Below are 26,901 nucleotides of genomic sequence, written 5' to 3'. Positions count from 1 at the left end.
CATATTGGGTAGTTGTACTTAATGAGAGGTTACCCACATTAAATTATATAATTAATCTGGCATCAAGCAAATTGCAAATTTATTTAGTTCTGGATCCAATCTAATTTTATTTAAGGGTAAATTCACTTTTCCCTTGTATTTTGACTCGATATCATTTCATCTTCGTAAACTTTCAATTGCTTGATTTGCTCTCTTGTACTTTGGTTCGATATCACTCTACCCCTTCTACTCTTCATTCATCGATTTGTCCACTTGTACTTTGGCTGAATATCACTTTACCCCATTCTACTCTCAATTGCATCGATTTGCCCTTCTACATGAAAAATTGTCTCAGTGTGGCCCTCACCGTTAGTTTTCAGACTTTTGACCTTAACAACGTTTGATCTAAGTTTGAAAATTACAAAAAAGTCACCCCTCCCAGTTTAAATAATTATTAATAAAATAAAATAATAATAAAAATTGTGTCAAAGGTCTGACATTTTAATAATTATTTAAACTGGAGAGGTGACATTTTAGTAATTTTCAGACTTAAATCAAATGGTATTAAGGTCTAAGGTCTGAAAATTAACGGCTAGGGCCACATTGAAACATTTTTTCAAGTACATGGGGCAAATCGATGCAATTGAGAGTAGAAGGGGGTAAAGTGATATCGTACTAAAGTACAAAGGGGCAAATCGATGAATTGAGAGTAGAAGGGGGTAAAGTGATATCAAACCAAAGTACAAGGTGAAAAATCGATGCAATTGAGAGTGGGTAAAGTGATATCCAACCAAAGTAAAATGGGGGGAGGGGGAGTGGAATTTACCCTTTATTTAATCAAAGTCAATTTTCAGGAAAAATACAAATTACATCCCTCGAGTTTGTACCGATTTCACATTTGGTCCTCTAATGTTCGCATAAAATACATTTGGTCCCTCATGTTTCAAAAATTCAAAATTTTTAGTCAATTTTACGTTAGTAATAACGGAATCAAGCATGTGTCCAACACTGTCTTAACCGACAGACTAACGGTAAATTGACGAAAATGACCAAAATTGTTAAATTATTGAAACATGAGGGACTAAATATATTTTTTGTGACCTAAATATGAAATTAGTGCAAACTTTAGGGATGGAACTGTATTTTTCCCTCAATTATCATATAAACAGGGGCATACCCATGCTTATGGCTGGGGTGGGCCCCCGCCCCCCAAGATTTTTTTTAAGCTGTTTTTTTTTTCTTTGGTATTTATGTATTAGTTAATGCATTTTCGCCCCTCCAAACTTTTAATTTTGTACACTTTAGTCCTCAAAAACAAAAACAAAATCCTCTCTTAAATTACTCCTATATTTCAGCCCCCAAGAAAAGCCCCCTAAGTCCGCCCCGCATATAAACATATTTATGTATGTGCTCAAGCATATACAAGTTCAGAAAAGATTCCTATTTTAAACTGGGCCTCTTTGAGAAAGCCCCCAAATTACTTTTTTTAATTGGGAGAGGCCCAAATTATTTTTTTCCATTTGAGAAAAACCCTCACCCATTTCTAACCACCTTTATTTCCAATTTTGACCCCGCCCACTCCACATCACCAGCCCGCTCCACGCTCATAAGCCTTTTCTTCTTTTCCTTTTTTCTTTTTTTTTTCTATTTTTTTTTTGTAGTTTTTTTCCGAGTCAGTTTTATTAATCGACTATGAAGCATAGTCGATTAAGGAAGCATAGTCGATTAAGGAAATATTTTAATTTTTTTTTATTTTTTTATTTTTTCTAATTTTGTTTTTAAATTTTTTTTCGTTTTTTTTTTCTCTATCGGGTGTATTAATGCATAGTCGATTAAAATTGTAACTATTAAAAATAACAAATCACAATTACAAAAAAATGCAAAATCAACTATACTTAAAAAAAATATACAAACATTGAAATTGATTTATACATTTGAATCAATAAACAAAAAAAAAAAATAAAATAACAACTGGAGTCGGTTAACCTTAATCGACTATTGAACATAGTTGATTAAACCACAAGTAGTCGATTAAGGGCCCTGCCTACGCGAATTTCTTTTTCTGCGCCGTCTTCCGCCACAATCCACCAAAAACCCTAGATCTGCTATTCATCGTCACCACGTCGTCGCCACACCACACCATCACCACCCCACTTCCTATAAAAACAATCAAAACAGAACCATGTACTACGGTCAAAATCACCAAACCAAAGCCACCTATATCAAAAAATATGCAGCAAAATTAGATTAAAAATCAATAACAAATAAGTACAATGAAGCAAAACTACCTTGAGTGCGTATTTTGCAGCCCCCGTACAACTCTGAAATTTCTATCTGCAATTAGATTCCCGATCGATCTCCAATTTTCAAATCTCAAACCAGAAACAACGGCAACTAACACTACTCCAGGAAATCAAAACCATAAATAAAAAGTAAATCTTAGAAATAGAAGAACGTGCGCATCTCCTCCGGTGTGGAGACTCCCCTCGAAGCTCCAATCGCCAAACCTCCGCCCGCGCCGCCTTCTACCATCGCCCCATAGTCGGACCGCCACCAAACACACAGATCAGATCTACAAGAAGGAAAAAAAAAAAGAGAAAAAGAGATGAGAGTGGGAAGAGATGAAAAGAGAAAAAGAAAAAAAACGGCGTAAAACATAATTAGGGTTTTGAAAGAGTATATTGGACAATTAAGGGTAAATTTGGAATTATGAAATAATATTTGGATAGAATATTAGGTAAGGGGGTTTTATCTAATTATTTTTGGGAGGGGTATTTCTTTAACTATATTTCCTAGATGGGGTTTTTTCTCTAATTATCCCTTTAAACTGAAACGACAAAGTAATTATTTTTCTACACAACTAAAAACATCTTTGATTTATTTAATTTTATTTATCAAATAATTCTTTTCAATTTTGAGATTGGTACGTGAGAAAGAAAAATAGATACACATGAAGGAAATAAGCTCCATAGATAGATAGATATCTTCATTCTTCACTTATACTTATTAGATCATCCATAAACGAAGCTCGATAATAGATAATCGCGATTTCGTAACGCGATTAACTTATCTCCTCTGGAAATTCAATGTCATGACGGCAAACGCGAAAACAAACGCAAACAAAACTTCAAATCCAGCGACCATAAGAGCGACCACACCGATAAAATCGTGTCTGAAACCAAAGTAACTTGCCAAGAACTCTTGAACAGGTTGCTTCGTAATTTCCAGCTCATCTCTTACGTCTCCAAACTGTGACGTAAGTAAACCGTAAAGTGTCCTCTGTCGTGAAACAATTACGAAAAGAAAAGAAAAAAAAGAAATTCGATTAGTCTTTCTTTCACTATATATATGTTCCTGTGGATGGTAGTAGGATGGTAGTAGGTACAGAAATCGGACGGATCGGATCAAAATTAGCAGTTTTGAAAAAAAATTATTTCTTTCTAAGTGAATAAACTAATTCCAATTTCCTCGCCTAACTGCATTTTATTCACTGACTGAGAAATTATGAATCACGCGACTACAAATAGAATCCGTGCTATCGTACGAAGCCAATGCAATTATAATCAAGAATCAGCCAATAATTAATTAACAACAAGATTAAAAAAAAAAAAGAAGCAAGTAATTAAAAACACTAATCCATAACATTGATAACTCACACTTGTTGGAGGATTAAGATAATTAATCTTAATTAATGACTGCTCTCTGTAATGTAGAATCGCCGTTTACGCCAGATGCCAGCTCAGCTTCGAACGAGAGAGACGACGGCAGTCTCTCGTAAACTCTCGAGCCCAAAGGCAGAAGCTTCGCCTGCCTCGCAATGAGCTTCCCTCTAAGCTTCTCGTAATTCCACCTCTGCTGAACATAAACAATTACCGCCAAAATAACCGAAAAAATCGGAATAGCAACGTCGCCGAATTTGGAATAAAAATCCGTTTGAGGGTTAAAATACTCGTATTCGTCGTTGGAGTAGTTATAAGGATTACTCGGGAAAGGCGATTTTACGAAATCGTACACGTGCGGAAAAATCCGAACAAGAGTTAATCCAATGTAGTACATTTTCCTCAGGGGCTTAACTTGGATCATCCATAGCAAGTTCCCGATTACTTGCGGAAGAAGGAAGAAATCTTGCATCAAACCGACGTACTCCACCAGCTCAGCCTCCCATGCGCTGACGGGGCGAGAATATTCGTTAGAATCTACGAAAGATTCTCTTTGATACCTCGTGGTTTTATAGTGTACGATGAGAGCGAGTATATATCCAATAATGTGTATAATTGAAGTAGCGAAAAGGACTTTTTTGTCGTTCGGGACTCGGTGCGGCTCTAACGGGGATCTAGTCAGCATTCGTACACGGGATTTCCATACTTTCTGACAAAGCCTCATAGTTGACAAAAACGCAACCAGCACTAATAATTTCACCATATAGTCGATGACGTGAAACGGTTGGCCTTTCTGCAAATTCTCGAATCCCGTTTTTGCTATTTTACCGAAAAGGGCCTCGGCCCCCGTGATCAGCGGTAGGCCGTAGCTAATCGCTTGCACTCCAAGCATCACGAGCGATACGTACGGGACATTTACGATATTACCCCTCACGTAGAAGAGCTGGCTCGATATACATCCGATAGCCAAAGACAGCGTCGCGATGCGGAGGATCCCTTCCACGCCCCGTCTCGAAAGAATATCCTCCCGTTGATTCCGGTACAAAACGGGGGCTGTGTGGATTTTAATCGGATTGAAATAAAGAGGGTCGTCCTTTTCCCGTTGGCTGATCACGGAAACTTTGGCGGTGGGGTCCACCAGCCAACGGTCGGTGGTCGGGGGTAGGAAATTACGACTTCGACCTTACAATCGAGCCCCTTCTCCGCGAGGTCCACGCAACCAATAAGATACATTTTCCCGAAAAGTGAATTGTAGATTCCCTCTACGGATATCAAAGAGTAGTTGTACGCGTCGATTCCAACGAGATTTATCTGCGCTGACACATTAAGAAGCGGCATCGGATTAAAAGAAATACTACCCTTCTGATTATTAGAATAACGCCCGAAAAACGGGCCGATTGTTAGTATCTCGATTTGCAGTTGGATATATATCCCAGACCTCGGAAGTGGGTCCGCTACGGCTCTCATGACAAGTTTCAGATCTTCGGACAGAACCGAAACGCTGTAAGGAAGATTCTCTTCGGTGTTCTCTAATTTCGGGAATTTCAAGAAAGACTTTTTCACTGCGGATCGGATTTTAGAAGGCTCGTACTTCTCGAGTAGTGACGTGGCGGCTTCGATCTTCGAGTACTCGTAGTGGGCCCCGGAGTTCCACTGCTCAGTGGACTCCACGGGCTTCTCGAACGCTAACGGGGAGTACGATCTGACCGTCGGATCGATGCTCGATAGAGTGCCCGAGAACACACTCCTCTGTTTTATCGAAAACAAGAGAGGAACGTACATAGATACACGAGTGTGACATATGTTATCGTACGGTGAGCATGCGACCATGCAGAGGCGCCCCGTCGAAGGATACCACGCACCCTCGGCGGAGAGGGTCATGCCGTTGAGCCCCGTACGTTGCGTCGCGGAGTAGAACTGCTCCGAGGGGGGTACCGCTCGGAAAACCGAAGACACCCTCGTCTTCGACAAAGTAGTGTTTTCGCACCGTACGTCGTGAAAAACGAGCTTCAAGTTTTTGAATCCCCCATCAGAGAGATCGATCTCCTTGCTCGATACGAACGGACCCAATTTACGACAAAACTCGTCCGTCCCATTGCAGTTAAAGTTCGGTAAAACGGTGAATTGTTCTGTGAATTGTTCTTGACGGGAGAATCTATCGAGCACCCCACAAAAGTCAACCCCTTTGTACACATCATCAATAACTTCGATTTCGCCATTCATCGAGTCGCAAGCCCTCGACACGAGATCATCGGAAGTGAACTTATAGTTCGCGGACCCCAACGAGGAAGAAACAAGAACTTCGTCGAAGTACTTGAGGTCCGATTCTGGGTTCAAACTCTTGATGCGTCCGTATATTTCTCTGGTCCACAAACTCAACGCCTTAGGGTAACGGAGCTCGAGCAGAATCCGGTCGTCCGGCGCGAGAACCGGGTGATTACTATCGCCGTTTTTCTTCACCCACGGCCACGGATCGTTCGAGTGGGGCCCACGGGAAGGCAGCACCGCACTCCCCAACAAACACATTACTCTCTGTCCCCCCAATTCAGTGTAGACTCCTTGGAACCGAATCGACAGCTGCGAATTCCCGGGCCATATATCGAATCTCGGGGTTTCGTCGTTGGGTTTTTGGGGGAGAATGTTTGCTATGGTTGTGCTGATTTCTAAGAACCCGCTAACGGGTATGGATTTCTTGGAATAACGGTGATTCGGGTCAACGTCGGTGACCCAGAACGAAACCAGGTTCAATGGGTTGATGAAATTATAGCCGTCGTAGTTGAATGGCATTAATGGAGCAGCAGTTCGACCCGACCCGTTTAATAAGCCCGGCTGCCACCAATCGCCGTTCGAGAAGGAGAGCTCTTCTTTGATGGTGTACAATCTGCTGTCGTCGGGTTTGAGTTCCTCGGCGGATTGTAAGAGAGAGGCGCACTCTTTGTTAACCTCACCCATGCGGTCATAGTTGTAGGTGACGGTGCGCTGCTTGTTTCCGTTACCGTCGAATCGTCCGCCATTGTTTGCATAGTTGTACGAGCTCGCGAAACCGATGCATAGCAGCAACACAAACAGAGTACACGATGTTGCAGAAATACAACACGTCATAATAATAATAATAATAAAACAGTTTGAAATTACTGTCGGAATTTCTCCGGCAACAATGAAAATGAAGTGATTTCTCAGATTGCCCACAGGAATTGAACTAAAAATGAAATCTTTAGAACAACCAGATAAAGATTTTTGACGAGATTAGACTTACCGAGAAATTAGAGGGATCAAGATTCAAGATTTTTGGAAGAGAAGTGTTGATGTTCTGTTCGTATAGTCAAAACGATTCAATTTTAGGACAAGCATGGTGATTTTAGTCAACGTACCAGTTCTAATTTTCTTTATTTGGATAAATTACGCCCACACCCTTGAAGTATTGGTAATTACAGTCACACCCCTGAAACAATTACAGGAGACAAGATTTCAATCTTGGGGTCTGATATGAACTATATTTGTTTTTCGTGGGGCCGTTAATGATACTACTTACGGAAATTTATAAATCGTATATAAAATAATAAGGATTTAAGAAATGTTGGGGCCACTGCTTTGAAACTAATACTCCGTTAGAATCCTAATAAAATAACTTATCTGACGTATTATTTTGTTAGAGTTTCTAACAATGTTTTAGGGGTAATTATAACTATGACAGATGAAGAAGAAAGCTGATGAACACCAAACCATTCACCATCTTTGGTTTTGATCTCCAAACCGTCAACTTGGTTCTGATGGATTGTAGACATAAAACTCTTGTCTGTATGAGACACAAATCCCATGTTATTTTCATTCGACTTAGGTTCTCTATATTTCATTACCCTGCAAAGATAGTTTGCTGAACCGATGAGGGATTCGTAGTGCTTCCCCACTCCGTATCTCTCGAACACCATCTGCACGACAATTTTCTCTAGTTCTGCTGCTAACTTTGTGTACCAAACGAGTTTCTCACTGCGCCCAAAAAAAAATTGAGTTATACGGTAGAACATCGATAAATTAATGAAATAACATCGCGTGAATAATTTATTTGGGTCCCGACTCGGTATAAACATACTAAAATATTAGTTCAATAATTTAATATTTCACTATATTAATAGAATTTTGTTAGTCGCGACTGTATTAATTTATAGAGGTTTAATTGTATCCAGGCTTTTGATAATGGAAATAATACAGGGATTTTTTTTTTTTTGTAACAATTGTAGTAAATATAGGGGAGTTAGATGCTACATCTGGTTACTTACACTGGGAGGATTTGAATCATTGATTTGATTAAATAATTACCCACTGAACAATGTGTGTATGAATATGTGTAAATCTATGGTTCAAATTCACTGACTGTAAATAACCAGGTATAGCATTTAATTTCCCGTACAAATAGGGATTCAGAATGCGCGAATGCGCAGATATAGTTACTACAAGCTAGTAAAACATCCTTAATTTATCCTCAATTTCTAGACAAGGAAAATCAAAAGTACACTAAAAATATAAGCGAAAAATGCGTACCTGAAATCGTTATTTCCATTAGGCCACATAACTTTGGCGAAATTCTGGATTCCTTGGAGGGTATCGGCATCATCGATACCCATACTTTCGTAGAGAGGAATGAATGGGATTTGGCCGACATAGCCGTATAATGGCTTAGTGGATTTGTTTTGGACTTTGGTTTGAGTTGGGAGATCAAACAATTCTTCTAGGGCTTGAAAAACTGTAGTGTGTGTTTCTTGGGTGAGTTTATCATATGATGCCACAAAACAACCATATTTTTCGAGTGCAGAGACCACTTCGTCGCATGTTTTGGACCATGATTCTGTCCCGGGTTTCGAGTTCTTGTCTGAGAATTCAATGACATCAAGTTTGTGTTCTTGTGAGAGAGAACCCATATGATAGTTAGTGTGTGTGTGTGTGTGTGTGTGAGAGAGAGAGAGAGAATTTTTCTGTAGCTTGAAGAAATAGTATGAGACTTCTAACAAGCATTGCTTACTTATAAATAACAGATGTAGCACATAAATGGAAACAGTGATACGGGATACAGGAATTTGGGGGAAATATGTAAATATTAAAAATATATAGGAGTATATTCATAAATTATTTTTTATATATCTTCGTACAAACATATTCAAAATAAATATTATTATCAACTAACTATCAATCTGCAATAGATCATTAAATCATATAAATAATTAGGGAAAGCAATAAAAATATTTAGAAATTCGCTCTATTCAAACATGTTTATAACTTTTTCAAAAATTGTAAAATGGCCCATAAGGTGTCCGACAGGTGTCCTAGAGTATCGGACATAAAATGTGTCCGAAATTGTGTGGCAAATTAAATAGCAATAGTATTAATTTATAAATGGCATATAAGACACATTAGTTTTAATTAATTATTCTTTGATTAACACCGGCCCATTTGGTGGAGTGGTCCTTCTCCTACTAATAGTTTATAGTTCAATTATTACGATTTACGACAATAATTTGCGATTATTCTAATTCAAAATATATCTTATGCACACCGAAAATTACTATTTTAGCCCACCAGCAACAAAGGATTACATTCGAAGGTATTCGAAGAAAATGGGCTTTTTCGACAATAGAATAAATTATAGGGATGTGATGCAAAAAAATAAAAAATAATATGATATAGAAATAGAATAACATAAATCTATCTCTTCTGGAAGTTGAAAAATCTGATGGCGATTCCAAATGTGAAAATGAAAAGAACAGTGAATGCAACATGCATGCCTGCAACTGCTCCAAGAAAATCGTGTTCGAAACCGAAGTAGCTTTTCAAGAACTCTTTCACCGTCACACTCGGTAATATATAATTCTCCAAATCTCCGAATTGCGCTGCCGTCAAACCGTACAGCGTCCAAGAAATTGGATCCGCCCAATAATACCATCTCCACCACACAGGAATGCTCTGGTTTCGACAACAATTAAAAGAAAAAGAAAAAAATTAATAATTCGTTTTCAAATATTTTTTTGTGTTTACGAAATGAAATGGATTTGGTTTTTGAACTTACGGGGCGTGGGATGATGAAACCCGAGAAGAGATTCCATAGCAGGATAAAGAAAGTGCCTACCACCGTGCCGATGTGGTGGTTTGGTGACACGGACAATGACATCATCCCGTAGAAGGTGAAGTACAATAGACACAAGTACATGATGAACAAAAACCACAAGAATTTCGCTACTGTCCATTCGAATCCAATCATTGGATAAACGATTAGGCCGAAGGGGAGAGCTTGCGCGAAAACATAAGGAAACTCAATAGCAACCTACAAATAATTATTATTAAAAAAAAATTACTGTAATTAGTTTGCAATTAAATTAAAAAAAAAAAACAATAGTTTATAGAGTCGAGTATATATATAAACCTGTGCTATAGCATAGGGCATGGATGAATACATCCCGGCAGCTCTTTCTCTATAGAAAACAGTTCTCTCGATAGCAACGACCGGCTGAACTGCAACGGCGTTTTGGATGCCTAAGAAGAGCACAGATCCGTACATCGAACCGATGCCGTTGAGTACATTCTGTACACCATTCCTGCTCATTTTCAAGAATTTTTTTATTATTAATTTTTTTTCAATAATTCCGTTTTATGGGATTATTTTAGAATACCTATTGGAGCCGAAACCCCAAAACATGCTTCCCATGATGAGTGCTATGAATATGGTTGAAAAAAACCGAACGGCGGTGTAAGGTGGATTTCTCCAGTAGGACCAGTGTTGCTTCCACAGGCAATATAGGCATTGGATGTGGAATGGCTGAGAGTATTTAGTACGGAAATATAGCTCTTTCGTCTCTGGTTTCGGCGAACTCAATTCACTAATTAGAGCTTTGTTCCTCCTGGTAATAATATTTAAGGTTGTTAGAAAAGAAAAAAAAAATATTACATCATGATAAATCAGTCTTAGTGTTAAATGAAGAGCAAACCTGTATAATTCGGAATCTTTATATAAACGAGAGAAATCGACCCCTACGGACATTTCTTGAGCTGGAGCAGTAATTTCCAGCATCCATGTTGCTGGATTGTAACGGTCTTTTATTCTGCCAACTCCTTCAATACTCTTTTACAGTAAATAACAAATAAAAGAATACTATATTAGTCTCTCTTCTTCTTCTTGGTTTTTTTTTTTTTTAATCTTTGGCAAACTAACCTCAAAGTACTTGATCAGATGGCACGAATGGCGTCCCAACGGCCCCACGTATATCTCTTCCCCTCCTCGTTTAAGCAGAAAAAGCTAGTAATTTTAGGTCAGTAATTTTGAACAAAAAATACAGACAAGATCAGTTAAGGTTATTCATTTAACTAGTTTCTTTTCACCTCGTCGAAAGATTCGAAAATGTCGATGCTAGGCTGGTGTATGGTGCAGACAACTGTCCTTCCAGTGTCGACAGTGTTTCTAACAGTTCTCATCACAATAGCAGCAGCTCTTGCATCTAAGCCTGAAGTTGGCTCATCCATGAATATGATCGATGGATTCGCCACGAGCTCGACTGCAATAGTCAACCTCTTTCTCTGCTCGGTCGATAGACCGTTGACACCTGGCAACCCAACTATCGCACCTCTCAACGGTGTGAGTTCAACGAGCTCCATCACTTCATCAACAAACATCTGCAAATGTGCAAGATAAATGCTATTACAAAAGATTATTTTTTTTAATAACCTTAATTAGAAATCAATGAATGGTTTGCTATAATAATTACTGACATTTTTTGTTTTAGCATCGATATCGGGAGATAAACGAAGCCAAGCCGAATAAAGTAAGGATTCGTGTACAGTTACGTGAGGGGAATGGATATCGTTCTGCTCACAATACCCTGAAATTCTAGCAAATGTTTCTTGCTTTTTAGGGTACCCTGAGATTGTGATGCTCCCCTCTATATACCCTCCCGTTTTACGACCAGCCAGCACATCCATAAGGGTCGTTTTTCCCGCCCCACTAACTCCCATCAAAGCTGTAAGAATACCTGGCCTAAAAGCTCCACTCACACTCTTTAAAAGCACCAGTTTATCATCAAGAAAACCTCTGTCTTTCATTTCCTTCAAAGCAAAAAACAAAGAAAAAAAGAAAAATCACTCAATAAAATGTAACCTAAATTCCATTTTCAAAAATAAGACGCCGAAACTTTTTTAAGAAATTACCTGTGGCATATTAACAGAGTACACAATTTCATCAAAGGTGATGGAATGCGGTTCGAATGGAAGAACCATTCCCCTTTTCCTCTTATTGGCATCAACAAGACTATTTAGTCTCGTTTCGTCGCCGTTTGGACTATTTTCGCTTTCGTCTTCTGGTTTAACAGCTTGAGCCTCTCCAAAAGCTACATAAACACTATTGTTTTCACTAACGCCACTCCAAATTTTAAATTACATAGATTCTAAAAGAAGAAACGCAGATATAAGTACTTACGGTTGAGATACATTAGAGCTAGCATGATGCCTATGTTGAATAGGATTGTGAATCCGAGTAATGCCACTAATCCAATCCAGTACATTTGTGCTTCTGGTAAGAATCCACGCGCTTTTAGAACCTCAACTCCTAATGATTCATTCGTGTTTCCAACAACCTTTAGGACATAAACTTATCAATAATCATCTTCTTTTTTCTTTTCAAAAGCAAAATCAGGACAGCAAAATACGCTACAATTTTTACAGTCAGACATGTATTTACATTATTAGCATAAACCCCACTATATATGTTCGGAAGTTAAATATATGCTCGGAAATTAAAGCCAAAAGGTACCCCTTGGACCTCATTGTTTCACAATTCACCCACGAAAAAAACACGCAAACTCTGATAGATGGGACTTACATGTTGCCAACTATTCCCCCTAAATTCATTCACGACAAGTGCATTCTGCGCGTACATCATTGGCGAGCACCAATAAGCCCATATCCACCATTTTTTCACACTCACTGTAAAAAACAAAAAACAAGGGGGAAATGGGCGTAATTAAACATATGATTATAATCGGGTTAATAGCATTTTCCCACCTAGACTTTGCCCGTTTTTGCACTTTCCCACCTCAACTAAAAAAAGTTGCACGGCGGCACCCAAACATTCATTTTTAACGCACATAACCACCTGGAGGGAATATTCCGGCGAATATTCTCATTTTTCAATGCATGCGCGATGCACATGCGAAAATACAAGGGCTTTTTCGTCTTTTTACTTGAAAATATTATAAGGGGTGAAATCGAAAGTACCAGGGACTCAATTGAACTTAATTTGAAACTTTCACAAGTTCCACCCATCATCTTCTTCGTCTCCCTCTTAATGTGATTCCTTAAATAATTTCATGTTCTTGACACTGACAATGCAGTTTAACCCCAGGCAAAAACAAATAGAAACTCACTACACATAAGCTATATTCAAAAGATTGATAATTCAGTTAGTGAATTGCACTTCCTCGAAATCGAAATAATTAATTGGAAAAACAAAAATTGAAATGATTGACATATGATAATTACGTGGCAATTCGAGGTCGATGAAAGAGGACATATTCTCCGGGGAGGAGTGTGGGAGAGAGTATCGCATGATGGACTCCGACGAGAGGCCATTGGTGGTGCCGCAGAGAGCGCAGTCCCATGACCACTGATCCTGCTCGCAGTAGGTATTGTAATAGGCCCAGCAATTCTCGCATCGGGGCAACAGCTCCCCGCCGGAGCCGTACACCGGCGGGATGTCGTTCTCGTCCTTGGCCGCGAACGGCGTCAGCGTCACGCCCCATGGCACGCCGCACGCCTCCTGCTCGATCGGGTTGCCCGGGAACCGGATCGTCGTCGGCGGTGGGCTGAAGAAGGACGAAGAAGATGATGGGTGGAACTTGTGAAAGTTTCAAATTAAGTTCAATTGAGTCCCTGGTACTTTCAATTTCACCCCTTATAATATTTTCAAGTAAAAAGACGAAAAAGCCCTTGTATTTTCGCATGTGCATCGCGCATGCATTGAAAAATGAGAATATTCGCCGGAATATTCCCTCCAGGTGGTTATGTGCGTTAAAAATGAATGTTTGGGTGCCGCCGTACAACTTTTTTTAGTTGAGGTGGGAAAGTGCAAAAACGGGCAAAGTCTAGGTGGGAAAATGCTATTAACCCGATTATAATCACTTGAGAATGAATCGAATCATTATTAACCTTACGAAAAAAAAAATTCTTCTTTTTTTTTTTAGTTCTTGTTCTGTACCTCGTGACATGACAACACCACCCAATGCAAAAACTGCGAACAATACAATTGCACCAAACGTATTTGCAATGATCATGTTCCTGCCCACCGCTCCGATCAGCCGGAATAATCCACCGGCCATCTGGTTTACAAATAACAACAGCAAGTATTGTTTGAAAAATCTGCATTAAAGATACCATTTCATGTTAGTTAGTACAAAGAAACACACATGTACCCACAAATGCACACACATGATCTTGCATTGTGCTCCCTATGTTCCATAATAACTGTCGTATAATATTTCTACACACATATTAAGAAAGTTCATAAATATGCTTGAATTTTAGGAAAACACACATAAAAAGACTAAAATATCCTTTGTTATTTAAGGAAGTGATATTTGAGTTAATGTTTAATATAGAGTTGAATTTTAATAACGGGCAGAAAAGGAAACAATACATTTAATGCATCATTGGGACTCTAAATGAGATTCATATGGAACAAAAAAATATGAAATGGAGGGGTATATAGAAATTGTACCTTGAAGCATTGGGATCGTACCCCGTGACATAGTAGGTGATTAAAACCCAAGCCCCTACTTCGACAAACGAAATGGGTATCTTGAGTATCCACATTGGGAGCGCATAAACCCATGGAGGAAAAAAGAGAGACTCTCTATGTTTGTAAAAAACGGGAAGTTTGTATATTGTCATGGAAATCTCAGACATTCCATTGAACATTACTATAGTTGCACTGAAAAACAATGCACCGACAAATACATATCCATCCTCTAAGCTACGGCGGTGCATCGTGGTTCGGAAAAAGATCGTCATAGATACCAAGGCAATTATAAGCATCTGACCAAATAAAAAGATTTGAGTTTTTGTTAAAAAACAAAGTAGGAAAATGGGATATATATATATATATATATAGACACACACACACACACAAACCAACCTGTAAGATCTTGAAGATATACACAAACGAGTTTCTTTTCATGAGCAAGATTTCTCTTATAGAGCAAATTCTTAATAACTCCTTTGTGGTGGTGCCGTATTTTCTGGTTGTTAGAGCAGCAGGGTGACTTTTCGTCTTGTCGAACGGAGATGCAAGATTTTCATTGAGACTCCGTCCAATGTGGAACGATTTAAACGCCTCGACAAATTCACTCACTGTCACGAATCTGTAAGGCTCGTTGATTCTCATCCAATATTGTTGCTGATCTTTCTTCGATGTCACCTGTAAAAGAACTGATTTTCCTCATTGTGATTACTGAGAAAATGACTTGTAATGATGGTTAGTCTTGAATCTGATTTTCTCTGTTCTTTCATTCGTCACCTCTGTACTTATTCTAACTATCAAAAATATTATTTCCTACTACTTATATTAACACCAAACCCCACTTTGATCGGAAGTCAAAGACTCATTTGACCTCAATTCACTCGCTGATTTTGCGACTTCTCTTTTAGTTATTGGAGATATAAAATATTAAACGATTCACCTCTCACCAGATGAGGTGATCATTCAACATTAGCAATTCGAAAAGTCCTAAGGGGTATTTTTGCAATTCACTCATCTTAAAATGTTGGGTGAAGTACACTTTGCACCCTTAACTATGGGCAACGTACCAAACACCCCCTTGAACTTCAAAATGCACCAACATAGCCCCTCCGTTTAAAATCCACCTGCCCTTGCTGTTGTGGCGGTTTGAATTTTTCACTTATAGCCGTTGGAGTGACTGTTGTGCTTTTTTCAGACGATTTTACCCTTCAACTGGTTGTATATATACTGGTGAACGAAAGCCTGTTTTTCCTACATTGTTTTGACTTTTACCTTTACTTTTTCCGATTATCTTTGAACAGCAAAGCCCACGGCATGGAATCTCTGTTGTCAGTTGGTTGAGACATTTCATCAGTCACCTTGTGTGCCTCATTTGGGCACGAAATTCCTAAAGCATTAAAATCGTTTCCACCATCCATACCCAAGTCAGAACAGAATCAACATCAAATTTATTTGCTCCCAACCCCCTTTTTCCGTGACAGCAAAAAACCACGCCATAAAACTTGCGCGGAAGAGCTTTTGCTGTAGGTAGCAAGCCCCTTTCTATTCTTAGCATTTGAATACCTTTCCTTAAACTTCATAAGGGTTAGAAAAAATCTGCTGGAAATATCCCAGCCAAAGAGCCCAAGATCAAAGAAACCCAAACCAAAGAAAAATCGCGCTGAGGAAAAAAAATCGCACAGAAAACTGTTCACTCAGCAATTTTTGAAATTGAACAGAAATTAACAATTAATATTGGAAAATCAATCTCAAAGGTTAACGAAATGGTTGTAGCAGTCAGATTGTTGGGAAATAAGCTCAGAAGATCGATCAGAATTCAGAAAGGAAGCACAAGGAAGAAGATAGAGAATCTTCTTTCAGGTAGAGAGAATCTCTCTATTTAACTACTTTTTAACTGATATATCAATTCAGGGTGCAAATGTAATTAACTGTTACTTTTCCAGAGAAATTGCACTTTACCCCCTTTAAATTTCCAATTTCTGCACTTTCCCCCTCAAAAGAAAAAACAAAGTGAATGTCCACCTTCAAAATGTTATTGTTATTGCACGTTGCCCCGATAGGCAATTGCCGATGGTTTATTCACCGGAATTGGATGTTTTGATTGCACATTGCCACTTTAAACTTTATTTTTACTTCACATTGTCCCTTTAGAATAATATTTTTATTACATGTTGGTCCTTTAAAATGTTAGTTTTTGCCATGTTGCCTACCAGAAATTGACTTCTGGAGCAAAGTGCAATCGAAACAATATTTTAACGGACGTTGTCTCTATATTTTTAATTTCAAGTGGAGAAAGTGCGAAACAAAAAAAAAATATTGCATACACAATTAATTACCTCTTGCAAGAAATCGGCCACTGCTTTCCTCTCGGGACATTTAAACCCCACGGACTCGAAAAATTCTAGAACGTTCTCTCGGGGGCCTTGGTACACAATTTTCCCATCGGACAATAACATGACATCATCGAATAGTTCGTAAGTCTCGGGTGCTGGTTGAAGGAGTGATATTAGTGCAGTTCCATTTAGAATGTGAACGAACTGTCTTAACGACTTCACGATTTGGAACGTTGTGGAACTGTCCAATCCCGTCGATATCTCGTCCATGAAAAGAGCGTTCGTGGGCCCAACCAGCATTTCACCTATCGAATTAATTAATTATTTTTTTTTCTTTAATACAAAATTAATATCCATTTCAAAATATAAATGTACAAAAAACAAATTGATTTGATTTTATTTTACCTGTCGTAACGCGTTTTCGCTGTCCCCCCGAAATTCCCCTTACCAACTCGTCTCCGACCATAGTATCGGCGCAAATCTCGAGGCCTAAAATCTGCAAAGAAAATATTTGTAAATTGTGATTTAATTTTCTTTTTTTTTTTAGCAAATTTGAAAATTTTAAGGATGTTATTTTACCTTGAGAATATAATTTGTCATTACACTTGCTTCTTGTCCTTGTGTCGAAACAGCCTGCATAGTCGAGTTACTTCAGATTTCTCCGAAAATCATAGAAAATATTACATATACCTTCAAATTAATTTAAAAAAAAATAATTAATTAAAAAAATAAATAATAAAAAAAAATTAAGTATTTACCTTCATGAAGATATCAATATCAGGATCAGGTTTAATATTAGCAGTCTTTTCTCTTCTTGCTAATTCAGACAACATTTCTGCAAATGTGTAACACCACAAACTTGATCATATGCTAATAAATTAATTAATTAATTAAAAAAAAAAAAAAAAAAAAAAAAAAAAAGATCTACTATTGACCGACCGTAGCGAGATCCGACACCCTGGCATCGAGCCGAAAATTCGAGGGTTTCTCTGACAGTCATTTCTCCGATATGAACATCGTATTGGCTAATATACGCCGCAGTTGTTTGTGGTACAAACTCATTCATTCCATGCCCATTATAAGTCACCTTTCCAGCAAACTATTATTGTCATAAATTAATTAGTATTAATATATATATATTGGTCTTAAATCGAAATTCGAATAAATAAATAAATTGATTAAATAATTTGGCAAGAATATATAATTAAAAACCTTCAAAGAAGAATTCAATTTTCCAGCCAAGGCCAACAAAAGTGTTGTCTTTCCTGAGCTTGGAGGGCCTAGCAGCAACGTCATTCTTGAAAAACGGCGCATCGAAAAAGTTGCAAATCCGACGATTTTTATTTTTTTTTTGTCGACAAAAAAATTAATTTAATAGTGATGATAATCAAATTAATCTTAAATGTAAATGAAATTCATCAAAATTGCATCTATATATATCCACCTGCATGGCTTGATGATTCCACTAACATTTTGCAAAATAGAAATATTCTTCTTCTTGCTTGGAATTACATGCAAATAGTTCAAAAGTCCCTATTAAAAGAAAATCATGTACAAGTTAGATTAAAATTGAATAAATTAGTATTTTTTATTAGTAAATAAATTGATAAACTATATATATAAACCTGCAATGTGTTAATAAAGGAGTTAAAAAACGTCGGCAACGATCGGCTCCCTACGTAAGCTTCCGCACCGACAGTTAGATTCTCGAATCTCACTTCAATTGTGGGCAGTTCAATTCCAACTCTAACCAAAAAAAAAATACGACAAAATATAATATAAAAACGTCGAAAAAATGAAAAAAAAAATTATTTTTTTTTGAGGTTATTATATTAGTACCTGTCAATCCGGTCTCTAAGCTTCGAGAGAAACTTTTCGTTATCTTCATCGACGTCTTTGATCAGCCTATCGAGAAGATCTTTTCGTTCTTCAAATCCGAGCTTTCTTGCATCAACTTCACTAGTGGCCCCACTTCTTGATGCTCCTACTAATAGAAGTCCTTTTTTCAAGCGACCGTAAGTCGAGAGTTTTTCGAGCGCGGCCAATTTTAGTGCTTCTTCGTCTTCTTCTTCGTCTTGTTGTCGTGCTGAGTTCGAGAATAGTTCCAAGCCGTTGTTCCTCCAAAAGGACGAACTGCTGGCTCTAAAGCTACTACTCGGTTTGTAAATTTCGCTCTCTTGATCCATTTTTTTTTTATGATCAATAGAAAGAAGAAAAAAAAATGAATTTGCAAAACTACTTGAATAAGGTGTATATATATATATATATAAATAAATCTTGGATATTTGGCTAATTAGACAACATGTGACAGATTTGCATGCAACGATCTATGACAGCATTTATTTTTATTTTAAAAGGATTTTGAGTTCTTGAAGTGAAATTGATGAGGGAAAGAAAATTGTCATATTAATTAATTGTGGTTGACCTGTATTGAAGGGTAATCTTTGTGTCCTTTCCATCTACAAGTTGTTTTGTACATCTATTAAAGGGGAATTGAATGGCTAATTAATCAATATTTACTCCAGTTGTGCCAAACTTAAAAAAAAATAAAAATAAAAAAAAATAAAAATAAAATAAAATAAAAATTAATGTGCTTTTCTTTAAGTTAATTGTCACTTTGTGTTACAATGATGCATTAGTTTGCATTTTTCTCGGTTCTAGACTCTCTTCGTTTCAAATAAGAAATTTTAGGAAAAATTTTGTGTGACTAAAGTACCCTTCTCATTAAAAGAAAAAATCCCCTAATTTTCTTTCCTCTAACTAAAAGTAATTAGGGTATCATTGGAATTCTAAAATGACAAGTAATATAGAATAAGAAAAATTTCAACAAATTGATAGATAATTTGGTGGATAAATTGATCATAGATTTGCCTTTAAGTCGTTGCATATTAAATATCTTGACACTTAATTAAAGAATACTCCCTTCTAGAAAAATATAAATTTAACATAGATAAAGTGACAGATAATATGTATAAAAATATTTTACAAAAAGTGACAGTTAATATAAAACAGATGGACGAACGTTTGGCTCCGAAAATCTAGGATTTAATAGAGGTAGTTAGGAAATTAATTAGTGTTAATTTTATTCATGATTATAGCATGGGCAAAAAGAAACGTAAAGCAAGTATTATTGCAGCCCCCTCTTAGTGAATGAAAGAACGACTTTGAAGTTGACTTTTTCCAAATTGTGAAATTAAATCTTTCAATTTGAGGGGGGCGGCGGTAGGGATTGGGGGTAGTGGAGGCTGAGTTTAATTATAAATTATTTACGAAATTACCTTCCATGTTATACGAAATTCGCCTCCAAATTCGACAAATTCGTTCTTTGTTATTCATAATAATCGTAAGATGGGGTAGAAAAAAGTTAAAATGACATTTAAAGTCTTAAAAGACGAAATTACCCTTCTAATTTACTCAAATCTGACAAGAATTAGACCGCAAATATACATTTGGGTCGAAGTGCATCGAGTTGTATATTTTTGAATGAGGATAGTCTCGTTTTTTTATATTTTGAGGAGTGAAAATGCAAAAAAGAAGATTCTTTTGAGGGAGCGAAATGCAATTTGCCCTATTTCATATGTAAAATAAAAGTTTTAACTTTTTGGATTATATAAAACTAAGCTGTTGCAAGTTCAAACATAATTCAAAAGACGGATTAAAAAAAAAATAATAAAAAAATTAAAAAATAATAATAAATAAATAAAGAAAAATCAAACATGCATTCTGCTCGATTCAATTCGTTTACACTCCCAATATTTAATCTTATGAGACGGGGGTTTAAAAATAAAATATAACTGAAATTTATTAATACAATAAAAACATAGGATTTTTTAATATGAATAGTAGACAGAATTGAAACCATAGCAAATGAAAAAAATGTGCAGATAATTAATTAAACATTAATATTTGCTTTGTCAGCAGAAAAAAATGTAGATAGAAAGGACATAATTAAATAGAATGTGTAATTTCAAGAATGCCGACTAACCTAAACAAATGTTTATAGCATATGCATAGATTAGGATATTAGATCTGCCAACTTAAAAGATGTCACACCACTATATATCTAGAATCATATATCTCATTAAATTCGACGGCACTTCCTTCAACTCAAGCTTTTAGAGAGAGAAAAACCGAACCGAAATTTTGTGTATGTGGGGCCCACCTAAAAAAATTAATGAAGGTGGACCGATTATACTGTACTATAGATGAACAGTATTAAAAGAAGAGAAAAGTAGTCTTGATAAGATGTATACGTAATATGTTATTGCGAGGGATTATCGAATTTAACTGGTGCTTGTAGTCAAAATATAATGTTTTAGCATGATTTCTAATTTTTATTATTACAATATTTTATTTTTTTCTTCTGAAAATTGTGTGAATTGGACGAACAGAATTGTAAACCGTACGATTTTTTAAAGTTTACGAATTATTTAACTGTAGGGTATCAAACTGCCAAGCTCCATAAAGCCTAGATAAATATAAGTTCCCCTTGTGCAGTATTGATTACTGCCAAGGAGAATATATATATATATATATATATATATATATATATATGTATAACAGAAAGATAGAAATAAAAGGTGAATAAATTGAAAATAAATAGATTAAGGATATTAGCTCAGTCTTCCAATTTTCACACCAGAAATTCACACTTTCAGTATACACCACCAGAGTACCTCAAGAAGAACAAATCTTCTTTCTCTCTCAACACACAAACCCTAGTTTACCCAGAAACCACGAAGGAAGAACAGATCAAGCACTCAAGCTTACCCACTCACCAAAACCTCAATTTCAAAACTCACAAATAGAAAAACTGAGGGATTTAGGTCGGATTTAGGGTTTTATCTGTGTCTTACCCTCTTCCAACCTCCATGCCAGTATTTATAGGGACTGAAGTCAAATAGAGCCGGTGAAGGCTGTACTGGAGGGTCAAAGTCAGCTATGTACCATGTTTTTTGACCTCCAGCCATTAACAGTCAAGGCAGTACAAGGGAGGAAGAAGACAGAAGCAGGAGCGGCGGAGAAGAAGAGGTAAGGCTAGGGTTTCAGAATGAGAGAAAATAGGAGAGAGAATAGAGTATTTAAGTGAGAGAATAAACGGTCCAGATTCAGCCAGAAATCCAACGGATGGATTTAGCTCACATGTGGACTTGGGCTCACTTACTCATTCTTGGGCCTAACTCAAAATGGTGGTGTATAACATAGTAGAGTAATTGGGCTTTCTGGCCCAAAACAAATTAGGGCCAAAAACCAACAATTCTCTACCTTTGACCAAATGTGAATCATTAGTGAAATTTTCTTACATTTTGGAAGTCATCATTGCTGATTTTTGACACACAAGTAAGAACACACAGTTCCTACAAGTATATCATGTTGTGTTCACTAAGAATACAACTCACATGCATTTAAAGTACAATGCAGTAATACAATCACACAGAAAGCACAATCTTATTCACACAGAAATAGATTAAACAAGCAATCACACAGAAAGCACAAGTATAAAGTCACACAGACTATAAACAAGCACACAACAAGTCAAGGTTTTGAAAGAATGTTCAAGTTTTTCAAACAAGAACAAAACTTTTCAGAAGGCAGACATTTTGTTCCCATGTCAGTTGGATTGAAAACAGATGGAATTTTCTCAAGGTCAATAACCCCTTTTTCAACTACATCACGAATGAAATGGAACTTCACATCAATGTGTTTAGTTCTATCATGAAAAACAGGGTTTTTGCACAGTTGAATGCCAGATTGACTATCAGAAAATACTACCACTTTAGAATTAAGAATATCAACTTCCAACAACAGTCTCTTAAGCCAGATGGCTTCTTTTATAGCTTCAGTAGCAGCTATATATTCAGATTCAGTGGTTAAGAGAGAAACAATGTTTTGGAGTTGAGATTTCCAACTAACACAAGCACCATTTAAGGTGAACACATAAGAGGTAGAGGATTTTCTATTGTCCCTATCATTGGCAAAGTTTGAGTCCACATAGCCACATAGTTCAATTTCAGTTTTGCCTTTAGAAAACATTAAACCAGTATTAACAGTACCTTTCAAATATCTAAGCAGCCATTTTAATGCCTCCCAATGGGGCAAACCTGGATTAGACATATATCTACTCAAGCAACTCACAGAATATGCAATGTCAGGTCTAGTACTAACCATCAAATACATAACAGACCCAATGGCATTGGCATATGGCACTTTTTTCATTTCAGTGATTTCAGGTTCAGTCTTGGGAGACTGATCCTTACTTAGCAAAAAATGAGAAGCAAGAGGAACAGATACAGGTTTGGCAGACAGCATAGAAAATTTATCAAGGATTTTCTCAATATATGAGGATTGATTCAGAAATAAAGAACAGCCAGGTCTATCTCTGATTATGTCCATACCAATAATTCTTTTTGCATCACCAAGAAGTTTCATATCAAACTCATCACTAAGGCATTTAATCACATGATTAACTGTTTGAATGCAAGGACTAGCAAGAAGCATGTCATCCACATAGATAAGCAAGAACACATGTATTTTTGCAGATTCTTTAAAATATAAGCATGGATCAAATGAACTTCTTTTGAATTTTAAAGACATCATGCATGCATCAAATTTCTTGTTCCATTGCCTAGGTGACTGTTTCAGTCCATACAAAGATTTCTTTAACAGACATACATAATATGGATATTTTTTATCAATAAAACCCTCAGACTGGCACATATATATATTTGCTCATCTAATTCACCATGCAGAAAAGCAGTTTTACATCCATTTGTTTTAATTCCCAGTCAAAATGAGCAATTAAAGCAAGCATGATTCTAACAGTAGTGAATTTCACAACATGAGCAAATATGTCAGTGTAATCAATACCTTCATTTTCGGTAAACCCCTTAGCCACTAGCCTAGCTTTGTATCTAACAGAGTCAGACTCATGTTTAACCTTAAACAGCCACTTACAGTCAACTAAAGAGCATGTAGGAGGTTTAGGTACAAGAATCCAAGTATGGTTAACATGTAAAGACTTCATTTCATCATTCATAGCATTTAACCAATCAACAGACTCATTAGAATTCAAAGCTTCCCTATAAGACTTAGGTTCATTACCATCTAGAGAATCAAACACATGAAACACATGAGAAGCAAGTTAGTAATCATTCAAATGATGAGGCCTAACAATGTTTCTTCTATCTCTGTCCCTAGCAAGTTGGTAATCACCAAGATCATTCACATAGGGCACATCAAGATTAACATTTTGATCAAAAACAGTGTTTTCAGGCATCTCATTATTAACAACTTCATCACAAGAGTTTTCATTTTCAGTTTGAACAGAATTAACAGGTGGAATCTCCACCTCAGTGGAAGTGGTATCAGGTGAAACAATATTAGAAACAAATAAGCATGGAAATTCATTTTCATTAAACACAACATTCCTGCTAATCACAATTTTGAAACCTGATCACCATAACCCTTAACCCCTTCAGGGTATCCTAGGAAAACACATTTCACAGATCTGGAGTCAAGTTTATCAAGCTTTTGATGAACAAACACAGTACAGCCAAAAACTCTCAAATTTGATAAATTAACAGGTTTACCACACCATTTAGATTCAGACAATTCCCCATTCAAGGGCACAGAATGAGACATATTTATCAAATAAGCAGCTGTAAGAACAGCTTCACCCCAAAAAGGTTTTTTCAAGCCAGAAGAATTTAGCATAGATCTAACTCTATCAAGCAAAGTTCTATTCATTCTTTCTGCAATACCATTTTGTTGGGGTGTGTACACAACAGTTTTATATCTCTTAATGCCAGATTCAGAAGACAGAGTATCAAATTTAGCATTACACAATTCAGTTCCATTATCAGTTCTCAGAGTTTTGATTTTCTTTCCATTTTGGTTCTCAATCAAGATTTTCCAATTTTTAGATCTTTCACACACATTAGATTTATTCTTGAGTAAAAACACAAAAACCTTCCTAGAGAAATCATCAACAATAGACAGAAAATATCTATTACCACCATGAGAAGGAACTGGGGCAGGGCCCCACACATCAGCATGCACATATTCAAGTATGTCTGAACATTTAGAAGAATTGGGGAATGGGGAAACAGGAAATTTAACTTTAGTTTGTTTCCCAATGATACATGAATCACATATAGGCAAATTAGTCACACAATCATCACTCAGATAATTATTCTTTTGCAGAATTTCAAGACCTTTACCACTTATATGACCTAGCCTCTTATGCCACAGAATAGACATGTCATGATTAACAGTGTTGGCATGCAAAACAGGTTCAGCAGAACACACATAGAGATTTTGCATTCTAACAGCTTTGAAAACAAATTTATCATGATTCTCTGACAACCATCTCCCCAATTACCATGCAAACCACTATCTTCAAGAATAGTAACAGATAACAGATTACTGCTTAGTTTAGGAACATGCCTAACATTTTTAAGAATTAATTCAAACCCAGATTCAAATTTTAGGCAGATTGTTCCAATTCCAACTACAGTTCTTTCACTATTATCAGCCATAGACACATTACCATTTTCAAGTTTCACATAAGAAGAAAACAGATGTCTATGATGTGTCGTATGATGGGTGCATGCAGAGTCAAAAATCCAATCATTATCACACAGAGAAGAGATCACAGAGTTCACATAATCATGCATCACATCACCAACCATAAACACATCACTAAGATTATCAGTCACAACATTAGCATGTTCATTAGTTCTTTCCTTTTTAGGCTCAGAACATTCATTAGCATAATGACCACTTTTACCACAGTTATAACACTTTCTGCCTTTGGCTTTAAACTTATTCCACCCCTTGCCCCTTTTAGGTTTTTGTAAAGACTGGTTTTGGTTACTAGAAGAAGCCTTGTTTTGAAATTTATTTTGAAAATTGTTTTGAAACTGATTTTTAGGCTTCCCTTTCACAAAATTGATTTCACCAAAAAATTTACTACTCTTGGTAGTTTTTAAATCCAGTTCTTTGCTTTTTAAACCATTTATCACAGTGTCCAAAGAAACCTTATATCTGCCATACTTAATGGCAGACTTTACATCACTGTAAGTATCAGGGATAGCATTTAACAAAACAATAGGAGAGTAACCATCAATATTTTTGTCTCTAGTTAGCTTAATATCGTGAACCAGTTTTGTAAAAATGTCAAGGTTTCATCAATGTCTTTGTTTAAATCCAGTTTGAATCTAAAGAATTTTTCTAACAAAAACATTTTGGAGGGCAAGGAGGTTTCAGTATAAAGTTCTTCCAATTTATCCCATAAGGCTTTAGCATTATCTTGTTTTCCTAGTTTTCTAATCACAGAGTCACTTAAATTCAAGATAATCAAGGAATAGGCAAGTTCATCAAATTCTGCCTTTTTAGCAGCAGTAGTTATGTCATCTTATGCTAAAGTAACAGTTTTAAAACATTTTTGTTGCACTAATACACCTTTTATTTTCTGTTGCCAAATAGGAAAATCCCATTTTCCATCAAAAGGAGCTAAGGGATAAGCATTCATAATTTCACACAGATAGAGACACAGAAGGAATACACAAAATCACAAAGACTCACTCAGAATCACACAGCAACACAAAAGACAATTATTCCCCCCCCCCCCCCCCCCCCCCCCCAGATTCCTGCGACACTTAGGTGGTCCGGACAAGAAAAGGGTTGCTGAGAGCAATCCAAACTAAACTAATTGCGGAAATAAAAGATAGAAGAGAAGAAGAGATCAAGTAAGGCCAGATAATGCCACACAGGGCCAACTCAATAGCCACACAGGGCTCCCAATCTCCACAGGTCAACGTACAGGAAAATAAAACTAGGGTTTTGAGGTGTTACCTTGACAAAACCAAGTTAGGTTTTGATACTCCGCTTTGAGTAGAGCTAAGCTATAGCCATAGCTCTGATACAACTGTAGGGTATCAAACTGCCAAGCTCCATAAAGCCTAGATAAATATAAGTTCCCCTTGTGCAGTATTGATTACTGCCAAGGAGAATATATATATATATATATATATATATATATATATATATATATATATATATATATAACATAAAGATAGAAATAAAAGGTGAATAAATTGAAAATAAATAGATTAAGGATATCAGCTCAGTCTTCCAATTTTCACACCAGAAATTCACA

The 26,901-nt window shown here is 36.6% G+C and overlaps 2 protein-coding genes and 1 non-coding gene across 7 annotated transcripts; all 3 read right to left on the bottom strand.

Annotated features, from left to right (window-relative positions):
• Positions 1 to 2,826: 2,826 nt before the first annotated feature.
• LOC105975675 (pleiotropic drug resistance protein 1-like) lies at positions 2,827 to 19,119 on the bottom strand. Of its 4 annotated transcripts, none has more exons than XM_088823064.1 (24): positions 18,582 to 19,007; positions 18,368 to 18,488; positions 18,187 to 18,275; positions 17,955 to 18,039; positions 17,682 to 17,841; positions 17,501 to 17,577; positions 17,322 to 17,375; positions 17,148 to 17,238; positions 16,746 to 17,047; positions 14,806 to 15,087; positions 14,389 to 14,705; positions 13,870 to 14,030; positions 12,496 to 12,599; positions 12,094 to 12,250; positions 11,826 to 12,004; positions 11,391 to 11,723; positions 11,004 to 11,294; positions 10,837 to 10,920; positions 10,613 to 10,746; positions 10,298 to 10,525; positions 10,051 to 10,222; positions 9,697 to 9,951; positions 9,483 to 9,593; positions 2,827 to 3,192 (listed from the first exon to the last, which is right to left on the bottom strand). In XM_088823064.1, exons 1-24 carry the CDS (start codon positions 18,926 to 18,928, stop codon positions 3,046 to 3,048), a joined length of 4,281 nt encoding a protein of 1,426 aa, XP_088679190.1. In that variant the 5' UTR covers positions 18,929 to 19,007; the 3' UTR covers positions 2,827 to 3,045. The 4 variants fall into 4 exon arrangements, with proteins under 4 accessions (XP_088679190.1, XP_088679189.1, XP_088679187.1 ...); XM_088823063.1 differs by having other exon boundaries at positions 2,827 to 3,256; positions 9,538 to 9,593; XM_088823061.1 differs by lacking the exon at positions 2,827 to 3,192 and having other exon boundaries at positions 9,135 to 9,593; positions 18,582 to 19,119.
• Positions 3,442 to 8,631, bottom strand: LOC105975485 (putative 2-oxoglutarate-dependent dioxygenase AOP1). Of its 2 annotated transcripts, XM_088823067.1 has the most exons (3): positions 8,178 to 8,631; positions 7,496 to 7,625; positions 3,442 to 7,080 (listed from the first exon to the last, which is right to left on the bottom strand). In XM_088823067.1, exons 1-3 carry the CDS (start codon positions 8,552 to 8,554, stop codon positions 7,015 to 7,017), a joined length of 573 nt encoding a protein of 190 aa, XP_088679193.1. In that variant the 5' UTR covers positions 8,555 to 8,631; the 3' UTR covers positions 3,442 to 7,014. The 2 variants fall into 2 exon arrangements, with proteins under 2 accessions (XP_088679193.1, XP_088679192.1); XM_088823066.1 differs by lacking the exon at positions 3,442 to 7,080 and having other exon boundaries at positions 7,174 to 7,625.
• On the bottom strand, positions 3,664 to 6,740 carry LOC105975484 (uncharacterized). Its single transcript, XR_016033488.1, has one exon. It is a non-coding gene; the product is annotated as an uncharacterized LOC105975484 (transcript).
• Positions 19,120 to 26,901: the final 7,782 nt, after the last annotated feature.

This window comes from Erythranthe guttata, chromosome 9, assembly GCF_056151865.1.
Source record: "Erythranthe guttata isolate IM_541 chromosome 9, IM_541, whole genome shotgun sequence".
Classification (NCBI taxonomy): Eukaryota; Viridiplantae; Streptophyta; class Magnoliopsida; order Lamiales; family Phrymaceae; genus Erythranthe; species Erythranthe guttata.
The sequence above is the reverse complement of the archived record's forward strand: the minus strand, read 5'-3'. Positions and strand labels throughout refer to the sequence as shown.